This window comes from Schistocerca cancellata, chromosome 3 (genome assembly GCF_023864275.1).
Source record: "Schistocerca cancellata isolate TAMUIC-IGC-003103 chromosome 3, iqSchCanc2.1, whole genome shotgun sequence".
Classification (NCBI taxonomy): domain Eukaryota; kingdom Metazoa; phylum Arthropoda; class Insecta; order Orthoptera; family Acrididae; genus Schistocerca; species Schistocerca cancellata.
The window spans coordinates 795,139,844-795,162,818 of record NC_064628.1 but is presented as its reverse complement, the minus strand read 5'-3'; the positions used below and the strand labels follow the sequence as shown (position 1 = coordinate 795,162,818).

Sequence of the window (22,975 nt, the reverse complement as noted above, 5' to 3'; positions counted from 1 at the left end):
GCACTTTAGAGCCCATGTTCACTGGACATGTTTTGCTTCGAATTATCATTCGAGTCATATCCCTGAATACTGACTATTCCTCTGGAGACATCAACAATTTTTCCCACCTATTCTGCAACCACCCCATAAATCTTGTCCCTTAACAAAATTTCCTGGACAATCTTGTCCTTTCCTTCAAACACAACTCCCAGGAAAGAGAAAAATCTTGCTAGTCACCCTAAATGCCTCATTAAATCGTTTCAACAGGACTATCTCAAGTCTAGCCCTGAAATGACAATGTCTCCCCGATATCCACCCCACACCATCCACTGTCACTTGTCACCCTCCTAACCTTCATAAAATCCTTGTCAGACCATTAGAGACCTACTCCTATCTCAAGATTCCTACCCACTGCAAAACCTGCCCCTTGCATCTACATACCACCAATTTCCTCAGTCCCACCACCGGTAAATTCTACGACACAGCTGAAATGTTCTCCTTGCAGACACCAAGCACCCTATTATTGAACACACTATACAGTGTGGCTAAAAGAGACTTGACAACCTCCCTGACTAGTACTTTCCCTGTAGTTCAGAGAAGGGAATTTGCTCTCCAACATGTTCTCACACTCTGTCATCCTGCTGGAATTAACCTGTTAACAGACCCTCCCTCCCTTTTTCTCAATGGAAATATTTCATTATTTACTAAATTACTTTTTTATTTCCTCCTCTATTCACTCAAGTTTTCCTCTTCTATTGTTCAACCTGTTTCTGAATGGAATTATTCATACCACTTTTTATTTTCCTACCCTTTCAATCATCTTTATTTCTCACTCTGTGTCTTTGATCCTCTCTGGCAGTTCAATCTACCTTTAATCAAATGTAACTATCTCTCTCTCTCTTAATCCCAACTTATTCCCTGTGGAAGGAATATATATGCAGTCTTTCTTCCTTTTTTTTTAACTTAAACGTTTTTCCATCAGCAATGACTGGAATTACACCTCCTGAAGTTTAGAACTCTTCTTTCTCACTCAGTTTCATTGCAACTAAAGAAACAGTATCTAAATATTGTAATTTTAGGAATGATATGAGGTTATTTGTGCAAAATGAGGTGCTACTGTTACTACTACCACTACAACTGATAGTAAGCACTATGGACAAAAAGATATGTCACCCCCAGGAGATATAATACTGACACTGTGCATAAGTGCCTCTAGCTTTAATAATAGTCTTAGCAAGGAAAAGAGGCCACAAGTTTTTTTCAGGTATGCCAATATCTAGATGAAGCCATTCACTGCTGATTAGATCGCATCAACCTACTAAATTGTGGGAATATGGACTGCTATGTTTCTCCAATCATTCCAAATTTAGTTCTAGACATGTTCTTTGGGCTCAAGGTCAGGCAATTTAGTAGACTAGACGAGGTGCGATGGGGGCTCGTGTCTTCATCACACAGAATATATCTGTGCATCCCAGTGAGCATCATCCTATCTCGGAAGACAGGAGTGACTACAGTACAGTCACCATGAAGATTGGTTGCCAAGAATGTTGAACAAACAGTAAATGAGCGAGCCCAAATAATGGCATAGAAAGCACTCCCAAAACATTATACAACCTCCTCCCACCTAAATTACACTCTGGACACAGAGCAGTTAAAATAACTCATTGTGTCATTGAGGCAATCTACACCTTGCATTCATTCGAAAAGACACAAAATAGTGATTCATTGGACCACACTACACATCCTCTGTCAATTACTGTCCAGTTTTTGTGTTTTGACCCACTGAAGATGACCAGCTTAGTGTGCCACTGGGAGCAAGTTTGCCTTCCAATAGGTACTAGGCTCTAATGTCCATTGTATGCAATTTCATTTGCAATATTCACTCAGAAACTGGTTGAGATGGAGCTGCATTCATTGAAGGAAGCAATTCCTGTCTGGTTTGAAACTGACTGCTATTGACAGGGCATGACACTAGTCTCTGGCTCCTGATGTGCCAATTAGCATCATTTTATGAGCATTGTTCGTCCACCATATTATGTGGCTGGGGGTATTACGTGGCTTGTAAACACACTAGAATCTACATTGTAATTTCAACAACACCTGGGATGCTGATGTGGGAAGGCTGGATCAGCTGGCCAGGAAAGAGAGAATAATATCTCAATAAGTTATGCTGAAAGATTATAACCACATCCACATACTCATTTTTTAGGATAAAATGTTAAGAATTCAAGTAAATATTATCTGCTTCATCGTGCAATACCAGTGATTAGAATGAATCATTATCTTGCAGTGCAAAGTACTCTATTATATTTGCCTGAAGTTGATAAAAAATGTTTACGAACTACAAGGATAACATGAAATATAGGTACTAGTAAGTGAAACCAATTCCCATAACAAAGTTAAGAATACTGATCATAACTGTGGCCAAAACAATGGTTTCATCTGTAACAGTGTTTTTTACAATATGACAATACCATACCCAGAAAACTGTCACATTAACTGACTGGCTGCAGAAACCTCCACAATTACGTAAGGTAAGAATGGCTGTACTTTAAAGAAATGCATATCACAAGAAAATTACTTCATCAATTATCTTACTGACAAGATGTCCCCCACACGTGGGATCGACTTTTTAAAACTAACTATAGGGTGTTGTACATTAAGATCCCTCCTTTGTGAATAATTTTTTGGAATTTTGCATCATGCTCTATAGCTTTAAAAATGGAATGTTACATGGATTGGTTGTGTATTGTAATGGATAGGGTACAGTCTTCATGTTCCAGGAGTTGTGGGTTCGAATCTCATCAAGTGCTTTCAAATTTTTTATTTTTAAATCTTTATTGAAACCACTAACATCCTTATTTTTTCCATTAATTGATTTAAATCTATTTTTTTGTTTTTATTTCTTTGCCATATTTTAATAACCACATGAACTCATTTGCTCTTATTTTTTTCCCATCATTCTTTTTCTACTTTGAATTTTTGTGCATGTGAATTTAATTATTTTTATTCATCTATCATAATATTTGAACATATGAAAATGCTGATCTATTGGATGAAAAGACAAAATAATCTATTGATATTGACAGTGCAATGGTATCAAAAAAGTATTTTTCATTAGAAGATATACATTTCTCTGGGTAGTAATTATCATACAAACATTTGAAAGATAAATACCTATTTCACTATGGACAAAACAAAGCAGATGAAGATTTAAGTGGAAGAAGGGATTATAAGTAAAGTGAAATACAAACAAAACGAGGAATAGAAATAATGAACAACAAATATTAATGAAAATAAAGGCTGCTAATAGGAAAGAAATTATATCAAAGCTATTATGTAGAAATAATTAACATCACAAAAAATCCTAAGTGGAAAGAGAATAGGAATAAATATACGAGCAAATGGAAAAGTATCCTTTGAGTCTTTCATGGCGGCATGACTGGATAAAATCTTCACAGTATTCAAGCAGTGTCAATTCCAATAAAATTATCCAGCTTTCGATGTCTAGCTCCACCACTGTCATCAGGAGTAAAACTACTGACTGCCAGGACCAGCACCATTTCCCACTTTTATACCTACGATTAAGGCCATTGGCACCAATCAAAGAGGGCCAAAATGACGAGTGTGCAGAAGGCAAGTTGGGTAGCTAACAGCAGCTCCAGCCCGCCACGGGACCAAGCGATGTCAGGGAGTGTGAGGGGCCAGCGCCATGTTTGAAACTGCAGCTCCCGCCTTCCTACAAGCGTTAAGCATCTGCCATTGCAGCCTTTTGACATCTCTGATTGGAGCCAGTGGCCATAATTGTAGGTATATAAGTGGGAAATAGTACCAATCCTGGCAGTCAGTAGTTTTACTCCTGACGACCATGGCAGAGCTATCCATCAAAAGCTCAAGAATTTTATGGGAATTAATGCAGCTTGAAAACCGAGAAGATTTTATCCACCAAACAGAAAAATTAATTTGATAATTAAAATGGCATATGATAATGGAATACAAACAAACAAAAATTAGATTTATACCAGTTAACTGATTCAAAACATTGATCAAAGCCATTTTGCTAAAATTGAAAAATATGATTTTCAAAGCACCTGATCAGGTTTAAAACCATATGAGGACAGTGTCCTAGCCGTTATGCTACGCAACCAGTCCATATATCATCACTTTTTTAGAACTATAGAGTATCACATGAAATTCTGAATTTCTTTGGTCGATTACTTGTAAAGAAGGGCCCACCAGCGTGAATATTTTTAAGATGTGATACCTGGGATCCTAACCTACATCACTATATAGTAGGTTTCAGAATGTCAATCGCATCAATGGCGAGAATTTAATGCCTTATCTGGATGGCTAACCACATTCAAACAATGTCACAGGATTTGTGAACTTACTGCGCAAGGAGAGCGGCTTAGTTCAAATGTTACCAGCCAATTCCTTCTGGGAAGAGTTCCAAAAATTTGTGGAAGAGGAGAATTTCACATCAGAGCAAATTTATAATTCAGATGAACATGGCCAGTATTGGAAATGTATAGCAACCAGAACTATCGCTTTTAAGAGCAAAGTTTGTGCGCGTGGATATAGGTCATCTAAGGATGCATTGCAATTCTGTGCACAGCTAATTCTTCTGCGAACCACAATGTGAAACTACAATATTAGTAACTGAAAAATAAAAAACCCAAACATTCAAGGATATCGCAGCTAAGGCTCTCCCTAGGCATTATTACAACCAAAAAATAGCACAGATGGATAGCAAAATTTTCAAATACTGGTTCCACACACATTTTGTACCACAAGTTCAACAATTTCATTAAGAGAAAGGTTTGCCACAAAATTCTGTTCTATTGCCTGATAACACCCCATTACACCCCAATGAGAGGATTCTTTTTATCTGATAATGATCTTATCGTAACAACGTTTTCATCTCCTAACATGACTGCCATTATAAAGCCAGTGGACCAAGGTGCAACTGCACAGTAAAATGGTGCTATCGGGCTGCTGTACTGAGATTGCTAGTTCAGGACCATTTGGTGGCATTCTGGAAGAAGTTGACAATTCCAGATGCCATACATGGGATTTCGGATGTCTGGTGTGAAGTCAAGTCAGACTCAACAGTTTCACCACACAGGAAAATTCTTCCAGATACAGGAGAATGTGATTTTCAAGGTTTCAGTGATGAAGAAAAAAAAAACTGCACAAATGTATCTGGCACAGGTTTAAATGATTTTGAAGTAATTGATGATGAAAACTTGAATGAGTGGCTGAAGATTGACGCATGTGAACGCACTTCCAGTACATGAGTGACACAGAAATTGTGACTGCTACTTCACAACAAACTGAAAACAGGAAACTGAATGTGAACATGGGGATGGAGACAGTGTTCTTATCAGTCACTGTACTGCATTGCAATGTTGATAATTTTCTTGATTATATGGGCCAGAGAGGGTTTCAATAAAATATTAATGCTGCAAGAAAACTTGCAAAGGCAGTGCGAAGAAAGTATTAACTCCTTTCAGAAGCAGACCAAAATCACAGGCTATTTAAAAAATATACAGGCCTACCATACCTACACGAGAACTTAGATAAGCTTAAAAAAACAAAGAATACATGTTTGAAAATATCTCTTTCTTTCTCTACCTTTACGGTTATTAGTGCACCTTACCCCCACATTGCCCTGAATAATCGGGACTATGCTGTATAAATACATTATGACACTAGTACGTATATAAAAAACAAGCGCATATTCGAATGCAATGTTGCATCAAAATTCCAAAGCAATCTGTGGAGAAATTTAGGAGATTTAAGATTTTGTACAAATGAACATTTACATTTTCATTTATATGCATAATGTTAAGATCTTCAATTATGGCATCTAACAGTAACAACCCATGTTCTCCAGAACCACTGGCACACTTTCTTTCACTCCAAAAATCCATTCATGATTTATGCACAAGTAGAAAACTTGTTTCAGAAACAATAATAAATTCTGGACTTACGTTCTGGAATTTATTGTGTTCACTGACAAACACTGACAATTTGGAAGGCCCCAAAGATAGAAGTAACAAGATTTTGAATTACATAACTTTTATTAACATATTCATATTGCTATTATAAGAAACTTGCCAACCACATAACCTGATGAGAACTCTTACGTTTTCTGCACCCTAAACTGTTTTATAGTCTGTATGAAGCAATTTAACATGATGCATGGGAAGTCTATTTTGCTATTTCATGTGAGCACACAAGTCTTGTGTGGAAAGTAATTTACACATTTTGGAGCAACATCAAATTCAAAAAGCTTTCAATTAACTGTCCACAATTCCTAAGCAACCCATCAGTTGAACACTTCAGTGGATCAAATACAGAGTACAACCTGGGAAATGAAAAAGTCTATCATTGCTTACAAATAGTGAAATGCATTTTAATTGTATATGATGTTACACAAATTTCTATCCTGATAAATAAGGTGATGGTAGAAGCTATTTACTAGTTTCAGACTGGACCTACATTTTGTGTACTGTGGACTATACAGCAAGTCTTTTTTTGAGCAAATTTCAGTACAGGTCCAAGAGCACCACCACCTTTCCCTGTAAGAGACTCGAGTCTGGCAACTATCTTTCATGTCAATTTCAGTGTTCGGAATCTAGCAATTAATTCCAATGATGAGCCTACATTTCATTTCCAGTGACTATTATGTGGATAAGTTCTTGTCCTGGAACATTCAATCACCGACAGATGCAAACATGGTTGCATTCTGCACCACTGCAAGCCATTTTGGCACACTTGCCTTACAGGCTTTATGATATTTACATGTGACAGATTAATAGATAAGAAAAACCAACAATAACTAAAGAGAACAAAGTAGCTTACCATTTGTTAATACCTTCTGTCAAGCATGCTTTATCTTCTTTTTGGTAGGTAAGAGTAGTTCTTCATACAACATGACTGGTTAGCCACTTTTGAAATTTATCCATTCACTCAAATTTCTGTTACACTAAGATTGTCCTTGTGGTATAAACCTTTGATGAATTTCAACACTCATAACCACAGCAACTTTTTCTTTTTTTCTGATTCTCCTTTGTGTTTACAAAGGTACAGCAGTAAAGAAATCAATGCTATTGCAAACAAAGTTCTATAGCTCATCCAAAACATACCTAACTTCGGTTGTATATGTGCATCACATTCTCACACTCACTTCGTGCTTTGGAAATGAATAATTTTGGACGCACTGCTGTGTTTATGAATGTGACCATGGTATTTGTATGATTTACTTATTAACGGCACCTTTAGACTGCATTACTTTGCAATAACTTATTACAGATATTCTCACATTAACTATCATTCCCATCTGCTTCACTGCAACTATGAACAATTGCCACCAAAATAATTATGTACACTCTGCTCTGGTAACTGCCCATTCCTCATTCTAGGCCTGGCCTTCCTTTACTACCAGACTGTCCTGATTCTTTGTAATCCCTCTGAACAATGATCATTAAAATAAAATATATAACTTACCAATTCATTAACGATCTTCATTATATCATCTTTGGCTGCTTGGGCATTCTTTTCATAGCCAGTGATAGTTATTATATGTTCCTCAGGATCACCTTTCTTTGGAAAATTTATCTGTACATCATGATCAGATCGAATTTTACTTATAACAGCACCTTTTCGGCCTATAATCTTTGGATGGTAGTCAGGATCAACTTCTATCTGCAAGAGAAATTTTATAACAATTGTGATTTAGAGCCACAGAAAGACATCTAAAATTCTTAATTAAAGATCTCTGCATGTCTGGACGCTATTTGTTGGAAAGCAATGGTTACCTTCAATTCGTATGACTTCAGCATTTTATCTTGTTTTTCTTTTTCCAGCTCCTCACGGCGTTCTTCAAGTGCTATCTTTGCCTGTTCAACATTTGCTGGTGTTCCAGTAATCTGAAAACAAGATTTAATTATAATTTCAATGTTTATTATTTAATTCTAATGTGACACAAAGGTGTCCAAATCATCTGCAATTTGTAACATCTCAAAAGTGAGTTGAAAAAACGATGGAGACTTAACAAGTATATATTTGCTATGTTTATTTCATTAAATGTTTTTCACTACTTTGTTACATTCAATTACACACAAACTATAAAGTAAATCCGGTACATAGCAGAATAGTCATCAGAAAGAATCACTTTCAATAGGTCAGATACCAGTGATCTGTCTAATGTGGAAGCACAAAGCAAATTTCAGTACCTCTGAAAAATGATTTTTAAATTAATCTTGGCGAACTGAATTGCAATCTAGACCTATTACTTTTAAAGGTAACATCCTGGAAAGTAAATTTGCACATACGGTGTGCACTGAGTGAAGTGCCTCAACATGTGTGAATTCCTTCATAGTTTAAAGAATGAAAAAGCCATGGTGGAATGTAACACTATAATAGTTACTAATAGTTGCTACTCACCCTGTAGCGGAGATGCTGAGTCATAGAAAGGCACAAGAAAAATAACGTCAGAAAGTTAGCTTTTTGCCAACAAGGTCTTTGTCAAAAATGGACACACACACACACACACACACACACACACACACACACACACACACAGTCTCTGGCTCCAGCTGTGTGTTTTTGAGGAAGGCTGTGTTGGAAGCTGAATTTCCACAGTCTTTTTGTTGTGCCTTTCTGTGACTCGGTATCTCCTGTATAGGGTGCAACTCAGTATCTCACCTATATGGTGAGTAGCAACTCTACTTTTCATTATGTTGTTTCATAGTTTGACATAACAAAACTGTTGTCATGTCACATGCCAAGATGAGAAAGGTGGTGGAAAAGATTCAGATGGTAACCTCAGCCTAAAATTCAAGTAATCTGAATTCAGTTTCAGTGACAAACAGTGTTCAGAGGCTAGCTTTCATCACCACAACTTTATCAGTAAAATGCAGTGATAGTGAACAACCTCCATTAGTAAAACTGTGGAAGAATTGGAGGGGAAGCAATTTAATCAAAACAAAACAAAATTTTAAATTTTATTGATTTTGTTTACTGTGAGAAAATTAAGGGAATTTAAGAAAACCTATTTAAATAAAAACTGACTATTATGGCACAGCAATAGGGTAAAGAGAAACTGGCAAGCTTATCACTGCAAAAAAAATCAAAAGGCTTATTAATGTAACAAAACTTTCAACCAAAGATCATTCAGAAAGTCAGTATTTTACCAGATGTTCCAAAGTAAACAAGAAATAGCAAGTATAAATACAAAAGTATGGGTAAACATATTTCATGATAAATTGTGTCACCACATTTTGCTTTGTGTCTCATCGATTTCATAGTTCCCTTTTAATACTTCAGTCACCCACTACAGCAATGTGTCATTACTACCTCCAGACAGTTGCGCAAAATCTTTTCTTCGTTTAACAGACTGGTACTGTGGAGCATTTATTCATTACTTTCCTAGATGCAGTGTACTGGGTAAGCTGTAACAAACTATTTCCTGTGCAAGAATGGAGAGCTGCAGGCAGGCTTTCACAACTTACAGAATGCATTAAAAACTAAGAAAAGGTAACAATGGAACTTTTGATTTATATCAAATTGCAAACATTGACTTATTAAAACAATTCCATCTATTTTGACAAAGACTTGTTAGTGTGCAAAAAGGTCCCACATTATCCATTTGGCAAAAGAGGCACAACAAAGGTTAATGATGGAGCTGATGTGCAAGAAAATAAACACTACATTGAAGTCTTCCCTCTAGTAATGACAGTGTTGTCACCTGCCACAGAAAAAGACTGCCCCCTGTGCCTAAATATCCTCTAGAGATAAATGGATCTTTTCAGTGCTGCCCCGAAATCATTTTGGCAGACAAGCACTGAAAATTTCATTAATCTGTTCAGTGCACCAAGAAAACTGTATGTTTTGGCCACTCTGAAAATACCTACACCAACAGTCATTTTTCACAGTAGACGGTACACTGCACCATTGCCAGTCATTGACATTCTTTTAAAACACACAAATAGAGCACGAGGAAATGTTGGCTTGTATGCCTTGGCATAAACCTTAATTTTCCTTATTTTATACTTGTGGTCATTTCACAAGATGAATGTTGGTGGCAGCAGAATCATTCTGCAGTCTGCCATAAATGTTAGTTCTCTGACTTTTCACAACAGGGTGTCTTGAAAAATTAGTCTTCCTCGTCCCAAGATTTCCCATCTAAGCTCACAGAAAATTTACTTGACATTCTCATACTGGCTGAATCAACTTTTAACTAATCTAACAACATGCCTCTGAATTGCTTTGACATCTTCCTTCAGTCTGATCAAGTGAGCATTCCAAGCACTTGAGAAGTACTCAAGGATCAGTTGCAAGCTGTTCTGTTAGCAGTTTCTTTTATCGGTGTGGTGTTCTTTGCCAGAACTCTCCTGATAAACTGGAGAGTCACCTCCCATACAAATGACACCTTAGTGTTCGCCATTTCATGTTATTTCCCTATGTTATGCCTATATACTTAATCAGCATGAATTAGTCAATCAGCATACTACAAACTTTATTTGAACACTGCAGAAATGTTCTCCAGCCCAACCCCATTGATAATACTTATCCACATTTTAAAAAAGCTACCAAATGCCAAAATAGCAACTCTGTCCAAATCATTCCAAATTCCTTTCAAGTCACTTGACAGTTGTTTCTCATCAACATTTGTCCAGTACAAGTGTTGTAACTTACAACATACAAACACACAAGACAACACCTCCAGAAGAAGTATATTTAACAAACTCACAGGATAATAGTTCACAACAGATACAATGTATGGCACAGCTACCTGGCAAGAACGGCACAGTACAGTTCTAGCTGCCATAATAAATAGCACAGTGTGTGAGAGCAGACAACACAGTTGCTCGGTGGTGATGGATATTTAGAGGGCATGTCACAGGTGGTGCTAGGAGACATCTATGCAGCTGCCGTGCAGGGTCTCTCAGCCATGTTGTCTCCTCCTGACTGCCACACTTCACAATAGTGGATGCAGAGCGACTATCATGTTGTATGAGCCAACCATGTGATGATGGTCGACATCAGAGACAATGGCTGGTGGTTCAGACCTTTCTTAAAACTCTGTAGTATGGCATAATGATAAACATTCAAATGAAATCTAGCAGACTGCTGTTATAAATCCATTGTACACAAAATATTGTATGTGAATAGCGAAACCTGTGTCTTGTGCAGCAGAAGCTTTCAAAATACATGCAGATTTAAGGATAGAATGCCCCGATCTTCACAAAGCACTGCACAGGAACAACAACAGAGCCATGTCACCACCTCAACTCTCTTCCTAAAGCACTGGCGTGGCACATGTTTACAGGCAACAGTCTAATGAATATCACATGAATAACTCTTTGCGCTACTGCCTGCTGACCTCTCGTGGTGATTCCAACAACTTTTCAAACCACCCTCGTGCTGTGTGAGAAGGCCCAGAAATTACTCTGAAGTTCAGTGTCAAAAGTTTCAGTGCATCAAATGACTGGCTTTTTTTTCTTTTTTATCATAACCTCTTTCGCTGAAATGTAAATGGAGAGAGGGGGGGGGGGAGAGAGAGAGAGAGAGAGAGAGAGAGAGAGAGAGAGAGAGAGAGAGAGAGAGAGAGAGAGAGAGAGAGGGGGGGGGGGGGGGGGGGGAGAAGCTGTTGACTATTGGGAAAATTAGATACTTTGCTATGGCTTATTCAGCATTATGAGCCTAGGAAAAGTTTCAACGCTGATGAAACTGTGTTGCCATAAAATTTACTCTGTAAGAAACATACAGTAAGACACCAAATTAACAAACCCACATTTAAGAAAATCCAACGTTTAACAAACATTTGTCAGTTCCTGCAACATTCCCATATGAACACTTATTCCTACCCTCTTAATGCAATCAGCATTAAGAAAAAAAATGTTTGTGAAGAATAAAGATGAAACATACTGCAAATTAAAATCTAATTTTTACACAATTCCTAACACATCCAAGTATGTTTCCAATTTCTTTCAGTTTCATGCAGCTCATACTTCATGTAATGTGGCAGCAGTAAATAGTAATCAATTCTTTCAGTTGACATGGACCTAGACAATAGTTGTTTTTCAGTCAAATTTCTTTGTAGCAATAGCAAAGAATGCATTTAAAGAATTGGAAAGCAATTTCTGCCCTGTCTACAAAGTGACCTTTATCACATTATCTGATATCACAGTCACTGAGCCTATGAAAAACAAGCTGGAAAGTATAGTTGTTTGTAATCATATTTATCAGTTTTACTTTTGTGACATTATGACCTCCAAATACAGAAAGCTTACAATTCAGCGACAGCTGGTGATCAACCACAATGTCTGAGCCAGTCATAACATAAAACATTCTGACATGGCGAAGCACTGCAACTTGGTGCCCTTTTCATTGTGCAGGAAACTCAAAAACAAGGAAACATTTTTAAAAGCTGAAGCTATCAGTTCCTCTGGGTGCATAAGGAAGAATATTTGCATGTCAACATTCAGTGATGTGAAAAATATTCTTTTAGAATGGCTTAAGGAATGAGAAGTGATAGCATTTCTGTATGCAGAAACAAGAGAAGCACAGAGAGAATAGAGAAAGTGAGTCTTTGGATTAGGAAAGTGTGAACTATTGGAATAGCATTACATTGCCATGACAGACAGGGTTAAGAGCCTAGAAATATTTTCAACAGGATGAAGTAAGCATTTTTTATAATTTACTTCTTGCAAAAACATTCTGTTGAAGTAGAAAAAATCACTGAGGTAAAAAAAATGCTGTGTCCAATAGTAACAGGAAAATTTAAAATGCCCAGTTGTCCCAAAAACATCAAATGTTACCTAGTCCTTATAAGTCAAGAGGCCCTTACTTAATAAGGATATAACTGAGGACTGTAATTTTGTGTTCCTTCCTCCGAACTGCAGAAGCATCTGCAGCTTCTGGACCTAATACACACTGACAAAGCCAAATACATAGTAGCAGCAGTGCAGAAATCAATTTCATGCCCTGAGAGAAAGGAAGTTATGAGATTTCCCATTAAATTAGCTAGCCATGTTTGTTGCTGCCTGGAAGAGTGTAGCACGACAGACTTAGGAAGTTGCTTCAAGAAGGCTAGTTGTGGTACATCAGTTGCTGTTGAAGACTACATTGTTCTAGAAGAAAAATACAACAGTAGCCATAGTGCTCCACTCTGTGGCAATAGAAAGTCACTTTAAAGTCTATCTACTACAAAAAACATAATTAAAAAATGAAATTCATTTATGCTACAGCTTTCTAAAGCTGCCATGTCAAAAATATGTTCTTAATTTTAATCAGTCAGAGTTATATTAACTTTAACAAAATTTCCAAAAGTTCCAAATTTATCATTTATTATAATGAAAAGCCTTTTAAAATCCATGAATACTTTTTTTCACTGATTTACAAAATACCACATTCAGCAATGCCTGTTTCTATAGTTCTGCATCACATTGTGTTCGCTCTCTAAAAGTGTCAAGAAACAGCATTCCCCTCCATCAATATTTACCTCTTAACAAGAAGTTTGAAGTCCCTTATCTCCTTCCAAAAAGTTCTGAAATTCACATATGGTACAGATCTCTATAGTCTGTATTTGCATCTATGTGTACATCTACATACATACTCCACAAGCTGCCATACGGTGCACGGCAGAGAGTATTTTGTGCCACTCCTAGTCATTTCCTTTCCTGTTTCACTTGCAAATAAAGTGAGGGAAAAACAACTCCATATATGCCTCTGCACGAGCTCTAATTTCTCTTGCCTTTTATCTTTGTGGTGTGAAATTTATGTTGGCAGTAGTAGAATCATTCTGAAGTCAGCTTCAAATGCCAGTTTCTTTGTCAACTGAGTTTCAAGAAAATAACGTTGACTTTCCTACAGTGATTGCCATTTCAACTCAAGAATACTCACATGTTGATCATATCTACTGGTAACATATCAACAGTCCACCTCAAAGTCTTCCTTTAATCTGACCTGATGGGGATCCTAAACACTCTAGCAGCACTCAAGAACTGGTAGCACTAGTTTTCTATACGCAGTCTCCTCCACAGCGACAACACTACACCCAGATATCTGATCGATGTGACTACGTCAAGTACCAAAACTACTGAAACAGTATTCGAACATTATAAGATTGTTTTTCCTACTCATCTGCGTCAACTTGCAAGAAATTGTCTAAGTCATCTTGCATTGTCCTATAGTCATTTAACAACACCTTTCTGTACACCACAGCACCATCAACAAACAGCCCAAGGTTGCTGCTTGCCCTGCCCATCAGACCATTTGTGTATGTAGAGAACAAAAGCTGTCCTAACGTACATCCTTGGGGCACTCCTGAATAACCTTGCCTTGAACAACACCCGCCATTGAGGACAATGTACTGGGTTCTATTAATCAAGAAGTCTTCAACCCATTCAAATATCTGGGTATCTGTTCTGTATGTTCATACCTTCATTAACAGACTACAGTGGGGCACTGTGTCAAATGATTTCCATAAATCTAGGAATACCGAAGCTGCCTGTTGCCCTTCATTCATGGTTCACAGAATATCATGTGAGAAAAGTGCAAGCCAAGTTTCACACCAGCAATGCTTTCTCAATCTGTGCCGATTTGTGGACAGCAGCTTTTCAGCCCCAAGGAAATTTATTATATTTGAAATGAGAATACATTCAAGAATTCTGCAGCCAACCAATGTTAAGGATGTTGGTCTGTAATTTTGCAGGTCAGTTTTTTTTTTTACCCTTCTTATATACAGGAGTCATCTATTTGGCAAGAAATTCACGATAAATGCTAGGTAAATAAGGTGTCAATGCTGCTCTGTAAAACCGAATTGGGATTCCATCTAGACCTGGCGACTTGTTTGTTTTCAACTATTTCAGTTGCTTCGCAGCACCAGGGATACCTATTACCTCCAAACAGGAGTCTGTGTGACAGACAAACACTAGTATGTTTGTATGACTCTTCTGCACAAATGATTTGTTGAACAGAAAATTTAAAACTTTGGCTTTTGTTTTGCTGTCTTCTATTGCCATAACAGACAGATGAACGACTGACTGGGTAGATGCCTTTGACACAATTAGCAACTTTACATAGGACCGGTGTTTTCTTGGTTTCTCGGCAAGATCTTTTGCTAAGGTATGATGGTGGTCGTAGTTGTATGCTTCATGCATCAATATTTCAACAGGTGCGCAAATGTCTAATAACTTTCCCCAGTTGTCAACTGAGCGTTCTTTTTTGAACAGAAAATGCAACTGTCTCTGCTTCCTCAGCATTTTCCAAATTTTGTGATTAAACCATAGTGTGTCTTTTCCATCATTAATCCACTTACTTGGCACATACATCTGCAGAATGCAATTTACAATCCAACTAAACTTCGCCCTAAATTCTTCTACATCCATCATACTGGAACTAAATGATATCCGTTCACTGTCTAAATGGGATGCTGACAACTATGGTTTGTTGAACTAGCCACACAAGACAATTTTCCAAAAACTGCATTCGAAAGTACTTCACAAGACTGCCTATCAATAGCACCTGCAATGAACGAACACACACACACACACACACACACACACACACACACACACACACACACACACCTCTACTCGATAGGTTAAAGTCCCATCCAACTAACATTGTACATTCTGGGTATTTCCACGGGACTGAGCACTGATTTTCTTTGAATGAATCTAAAACTGTCACAGCAGAATTGGGTGGCTGATAAAAAATATGTGACAATTAAATTGTGTTCACCTACACCTGTTACAAGTAATCAGATAACTTCAGTCAGACTCAATTTTGACCTCGACAAACAATAATTTTTGTGAAATCCAATTACCTTCCCCCCCCCCCTCCCTCCCTCCCCTCCTGTGGCACCTAATCTGTCTTTCAGATATACACTACATGCCTCGCTAAATATTTCAGATCTTTATACGTCAGGTCTTTGGATTTCAGTCAGTTAGCTCTAGGTTCCCAGAATAATTTGAGCATGACAACTTTCCTGGAAGCGTGTGAAATCAGGAACTTTGTTACAAGTATTTCAGCAATTTACTGTTAAAATTTTGAAGGTCTGTGTGTCTTTATAGAGTGGTCCGACTTCACCCTCTGATTATCGACTGGGGAGCATTCACGAGAATACCTCAAATGATCACCTTGGCTTAAAAACCACTACTCTAGTAGATGCTTCCTTTGTGTAGTTCACCCCTTACCTATCAAGGGAAGCCCTACAATTCCTGAATCCAGAACACAGGTCCAGAAATCTGTAACCAAGATCAGCACAGAAATGATGGATCCTTTGGTTGAGACACTCCACTCGACTTCAAAACAAAGGACCCGACCAATTCTGAGAACAATGTCACAAGTTGCATGGTCTTCTTGCATACTGCAAGTGAGGCCAGCAGTCTCCACCACCTTTGTCAGCTACCTATACGAGTTGGTGGACCTACATCTTCGCAGACAACTGTGTCCTGCACGTTCGATAGCCACAGAGAGGGCCACCTCCACACCTCAAATTAGGCCCCTCAGCAGGCATACCAAGCGCACAATGGATTTCTTTGTGGTTCTGGGAACATTTCCGTAAGGGGCTCTATAATACTACAAACACTTGAGCTTTTGGTAATCAGCAAAACCGTTTCTGTGTGTATCTGCTCAGACCCTGCTGAGGGAGAACCACGTGTACACTCACAGTGTAAATGACCGAGGCCAGAAGCCTGCCTGCAGTCTGTCTGAATACATCAAAAATCTGTTACTTTTAATAACAGCAAGGGTTATGTTTTTCTTTGGAACAGGCAATATGTTTGCATCTAAAAGGTTTCCTACTTCAGAACTGATAGGTGCAATATTTTCAATATTTTGCGCAGCATAAGCAGTAACAGTGGTAGGCTCCAATGCTAGGCTCCCACTGCTGTATCGGTGGTGAGAGCACTCTAGACTGCTAGCCATCACAACACTAACTACTTCAGCTGAGGAAACATTAATGCACGGATGAGGGCAGTTTCTAAAAAAGCTCAGATGCAAATATGGGTGCAGCAGGGGACCTTATGCATCCAAACACAAGACTATTTCCTCTAAACATTGTTAATTTTCTGCCTGCTAATAGCACAAACCACCTGCATCCTCTGAACTTGGGCATTATTCATTCATTCATTCATTCATATTATTGTACTACACAAAGTAACTTATGTAGAGGTCTAATTCATTCCTTGAGATAATGAAACTGAGCATTTTGCAGGGTATGCAGTTTAAGAAAAAAAGTCTCTGGTACCCAGAAATTCATTAAATAGGGGTTTTATTGTAGCTGTGGAAAACTTAAGTGCTGCAATTTGAAAATTTTCATGTTTCATCAATTATGGAATTATTGTATTCAGAATTAAGTTACACTGCCACAGTGGCACAAGAAAAAACACATGCATGCACAAGGAAAGATGCATGTTTATGCTAAAGAAACCAGAGATAACTGCTTAAGAGTCCAAAGCATCATTGTGCATAATTTTTTTGATATATAAATGTGTGATTTACACTGCACTATTTCTGTTGTATATTCTTTTACCCGATAAATGCGAAGTACATTTACAAACGAATAACCAATTTTAAATACATCATTAATAAATCCATTTATTATTTTCTTAACTTATGCATAAGTTAATACATATCATTTAATTTATTTAATTCAATTATTTGAAGGGCTTTATCTCTATCAAGGATATGCCCCTCACCACCAACACCACCACTACATGACAAATTATTTTAATTTCTAGCTACAAATGTGCATTCATTCTCCTGTTGTTTAACATCTTATGTGCAAGATACAATGATCAACACAAACAAAACGAAATGCAACAGTAATATGGCATGGTGTCAGATTACACTAACCTTTATAACGTCTAAATGTTGATCAGCTGGGGAAAGAACGATGTGTACATCATATCTGTCCATAAGTTCACGAACATCACGGCCTTTGGTTCCAATGATCGATCGATGGAAGTCAAAGGGCATGTCCACCTGCACACACAAAGTTACAATTATGCAGTAAGAGAAGAAAGGAATGTTTAACTGCTCTTTAAAGTCAATATTTTCCTTTTTTTAAAGTGCCACAGTAAAAAACATGTAAAAAGGCATTATGTTGCATATGGGGAAGATCCTCAAGTAGAGTTCTAATTTTCCTACATTCCACAATGGCCCTTTGAAAATGAATTCCAATGAATGTCAGTAAAATCTGTGTTTCAAGCTTCTTTCTACTTATGCTGTTTACATGTCCACTCAAAACAAAATTTGTATCAACTGTTTCAACACATGTATCAAATAAAATATGAGTAGAAGGCAGTATGTGAAATTAATTTTGAGGGAGAACATTATTGACCAATCTTTGGTTGGTCAACAATAGATAAAAATTAGAAGACAGCACTACACAGCTACACCTACCTCAATAGTAACAGGAACCAAGTCAAGTAAAGCCTGTTTTGCTGCTTCACAGTTTTCCTTTTTTCCTGTTATGAGTATGACATCACATTTACGAACTGGAGTTTCCTCCACTTCTCCATTCTGCTGACCATTGTAGCCGATGTATTCCTCTGAAATATTCAGCAGACAAATACGTCAGCAATTAAAAGTTTGCAAAACACAATCCAAGCAAGACATTATCATATTTTAACTTCACTGTCCTTCCGTCCAAGTTAAATATACTAAAACTCCTTGCTAGTGCAAAAACTAAAATTCTCCAAATTAACAACAACAACGGAAACATACAAAAGCAACATCTATACACTGATAGAACTAAATGGAATGGAAGAAAAAATTGGATAATGGAGATAAGGAACACAAGCAAAATAGGAGATTTCTACGATGCTTTCATATTACATTAATTACGATGTAACAGACGATTTACACCATAAACACTGATTATTTTTGCACAATTGACAGCCTACAATGGCAATTAATCTTGCAATGTTTTTACAGCCTGAAATAAGACAATTTTTAAATTTAACAGTCCAATAATCTTCCATTTCGTACCACTGATGTTATCCAAGAAAAATAATCAATAATTGCATCTTTTAACTCCTGTTGAATGTCTGGTGACTTTAGTTTTGAAAAGTTGGTATTTTGTTAAGCTTGACCATATCCAGTGAACAAGAAGAGTTTTTAACTCACACGCTGTGTTTATGAGTACCTTGTAACCATCCTTTAAATTTTATATACAAAAATTGTTAGAGGACTTAAGGAATATTTTGAAAAAAATAATGCATTCTTAAGTCTGGGAAGAAATAATTTTCTTAAACTTTGCATTTATGCAAAACTATGTGAAACTTGTGCACTTGTGCAAAACTGTGTGAAATTTACATCATGAATTAACATTTGTTATGAATAAAAACATAGTTTTAATCACCAAATGAACAGCAGTTATGATAGAATTAATGGTATTATCAGAAATGGATGGATGGCATGTTTCAAGATACTATGGAATGTGAGAAGCCAGTTTTTGTTTTCTCACACATGACAAAGGTATAGCCTTTGCAGTTAGGGCATTTGCATGTTGTTCTCTTCTAATTCTACACTGACCAGGGATTAAAGGGATCTAATACTATATCCCCCCCCCCCCCCTGAACCATGGACCTTGCCATTGGTGGGGAGGCTTGCGTGCCTCAGTGATAAAGGTGGCTGTACCGTAGGTGCAACCACAACGGAGGGGTATCTGTTGAGAGGCCAGACAAACGTGTGGTTCCTGAAGAGGGGCAGCAGCCTTTTCAGTAGTTGCAGGGGCAATAGTCTGGATGATTGACTGATCTGGCCTTGTAACACTAACCAAAACACCCTTGCTGTGCTGGTACTGCGAACGGCTAGAAGCAAGGGGAAACTACAGCCGTAATTTTTCCCGAGGGCATGCAGCTGTACTGTATGGTTAAATGTTGATGACATCCTCTTGGGTAAAATATTCCGGATGTAAAATAGTCCCCCATTCGAATCTCCGGGCGGGGACTACTCAAGAGGACATCGTTATCACGAGAAAGAAAACTGGCGCTCTACGGATCGGAGTGTGGAATGTCAGATCCCTTAATCGGGCAGGTAGGTTAGAAAATTTAAAAATGGAAATGTATAGGTTAAAGTTAGATATAGTGGGAATTAGTGAAGTTCGGTGGCAGGAGGAAGAAGATGTCTGGTCAGGTGAATACAGGGTTATAAATACAAAATCAAATAGGGGTAATGCAGGAGTAGGTTTAACAATGAATAAAAAAAACAGGAGTGTGGGTAAGCTACTACAAACAGCATAGTAAACGCATTATTGTAACCAAGATAGACACGAAGCCCATGCCTACTACAGTAGTACAAGTTTCTATGCCAACTAGCTCTGCAGATGAAGAAATTGATGAAATGTATGATGAGATAAAAGAAATTATTCAGTTACTGAAGGGAGACGAAAATTTAATAGTCATGGGTGACTGGAATGCGTCAGTAGGAAAAGGGAGAGAAGGAAACATAGTAGGTGAATATGGATGGGTTATGAACTGTAGATTAAAACTGAAGAAACTGCAAAAAGGTGGGAATTTAAGATGATGGGACCTGGATAAACTGACTAAACCAGAAGTTGTACAGAGTTTCAGGGAGAGCATAAGGGAACAATTGACAGGAATGGGGGAAAGAAATACAGTAGAAGAAGAATGGGTAGTTTTGAGGGATGAAGTAGTGAAGGCAGCAGAGGATCAAGCAGGTAAAAAGACGAGGGCTAATGGAAATCCTTGGGTGACAGAAGAAATATTGAATGTAACTGATGAGAGGAGAAAATATAAAAATGCAGTAAATAAAGCAGGCAAAAAGGAATACCAACGTCTCAAAAATGAGATCGACAGGAAGTGCAAAATGGCTAAGCAGGGATGGCTAGAGGACAAATCTAAGGGTGTAGAGGCTTATCTCACGAGGGCTAAGATGGATACTGCCTACAGGACAATTGGAGAAAAGGGAACCACTTGTATGAATATCAAGAGCTCAGATGGAAACCCAGTTCTAAGCAATGAAGGGAAAGCAGAAAGGTGGAAGGAGTATATAGAGAGTCTATACAAGGGCGATGTTCTTGAGGACAATATTATGGAAATGGAAGAGGATGTAGATTAAGATGAAATGGGACATACGATACTGCGTGAAGTGTCTGACAAAGCACTGAAAGACCTAAGTCGAAACAAGGCCCCAGGAGTAGACAACATTCCATTAGAACTACTGATGGCCTTGGGAGAGCCAGTCCTGACAAAACTCTACCATCTGGTGAGCAAGATGTATGAGACAGGCGAAATTCCCTCAGACTTCAAGAAGAATATAATAATTCCAATCCCAAAGAAAGCAGGTGTTGACAGATGTGAAAATTACCTATCAGTTTAATAAGCCACGGCTGCAAAATATTAACACGAATTCTTTACAGACGAATGGAAAAAATGGTAGAAGCCAACCTCTTCTGTAGAAATGTTTGAACACTTGAGGCAATACTGACCATACGACTTATCTTCGAAGAAAGATTAAGGAAAGGCAAACCTACGTTTCTAGCATTTGTAGACTTAGAAAAATGCTTTTGACAATGTTGACTGGAATACTCTCTTTCAAATTCTAAAGGAGGCAGCGGTCAAATACAGGGAGCGAAAGGCTATTTACAATCTGTACAGAAACCAGATGGCAGTTATAAGAGTCGAGGGACATGAAAGGGAAGCAGTGGTTGGGAAGGGGGTAAGGCAGGGTTGTAGCCTCTCCCCGATGTTATTCAATCTGTATATTGAGCAAGCAGTAAAGGAAACAAAACAAAAATTTGGAGTAGGTATTAAAATCCATGGAGAAGAAATAAAAACTTGGAGGTTTGCCGATGACATTGTAATTCTGTCAGAGACAGCAAAGGACTTGGAAGAGCAGTTGAATGGAATGGACAGTGTCTTGAAAGGAGGATATAAGATGAACATCAACAAAAGCAAAACGAGGATAATGGAATGTAGTCAAATTAAGTCAGGTGATGCTGAGGGAATTAAATTAGGAAATGAGACACTTAAAGTAGTAAAGGAGTTTTGCTATTTGGGGAGCAAAATAACTGATGATGGTCGAAGTAGAGAGGATATAAAATGTAGGCTGACAATGGCAAGGAAAGGGTTTCTGAAGAAGAGAAATTTGTTAACGAGTATAGATTTAAGTGTCAGGAAGTCATTTCTGAAAGTATTTGTATGGAGTGTAGCCATGTATGGAAGTGAAACATGGACAATAAATAGTTTGGACAAGAAGAGAATAGAAGCTTTTGAAATGTTGTGCTATAGAAGAATGCTGAAGATTAGATGGGTAGATCACGTAACTAATGAGGTGGTATTGAATAGAATTGGGGAGAAGAGGAGTTTGTGACACAACTGGACTAGAAGAAGGGACCGGTTGGTAGGACATGCTCTGAGGCATCAAGGGATCACAAATTTAGCATTGGAGGGCAGCGTGGAGGGTAAAAATCATAGAGGGAGACCAAGAGATGAATACACTAAGCAGATTCAGAAGGATGTAGGTTGCAGTAGGTACTGGGAGATGAAGCTTGCACAGGATAGAGTAGCATGGAGAGCAGCATCAAACTAGTCTCAAGACTGAAGACAACAACAACAATACTATATCCTTTGGAGGTTACAACGTTCCCTTTCATTTAAGCCTTTTGTTCCCACACCAATCTGGCAAAGAGCTTGAGCCAATTCAGTTCTAAACTACTTCTGGTTCATTGGCATGTCTGAAGTAGTTCTTTCAGTGAGTATCCTCCTGCAGAAAATCCACAAACTACTTACATTAATCAGACAGAAAAACAAATGTAAATACCATTGTTGTACCTAATCTTTATATGACATGTCAATGTTGCTATCTAATAAATTTACATTTCCCATATGAGAGTTGTAAACAGAAACAATAGGAGGACATGGTACTAATCTGTTTTCTCCTGTTTCTATCAAACCTTTTCACTCCATATTTTGGTAACTCACTGACAAAAGTAGAGAGAGAACAGAAA

General features: G+C 37.8%; 1 protein-coding gene across 1 annotated transcript in view; it reads right to left on the bottom strand.

Moving 5' to 3' along the window:
• Positions 1-22,975, bottom strand: part of LOC126175856 (vigilin) — an 84,369-nt gene that overhangs the window by 11,460 nt on the left and 49,934 nt on the right. Inside the window, exons 16-19 of the mRNA XM_049922863.1 lie at positions 18,403-18,551; positions 17,854-17,982; positions 7,803-7,913; positions 7,492-7,689 (exon numbers count right to left, since the gene is read on the bottom strand). Of these exons, the coding sequence (XP_049778820.1) occupies positions 7,492-7,689; positions 7,803-7,913; positions 17,854-17,982; positions 18,403-18,551 (587 nt within the window). The remainder of the gene's footprint in view (positions 1-7,491; positions 7,690-7,802; positions 7,914-17,853; positions 17,983-18,402; positions 18,552-22,975) is intronic.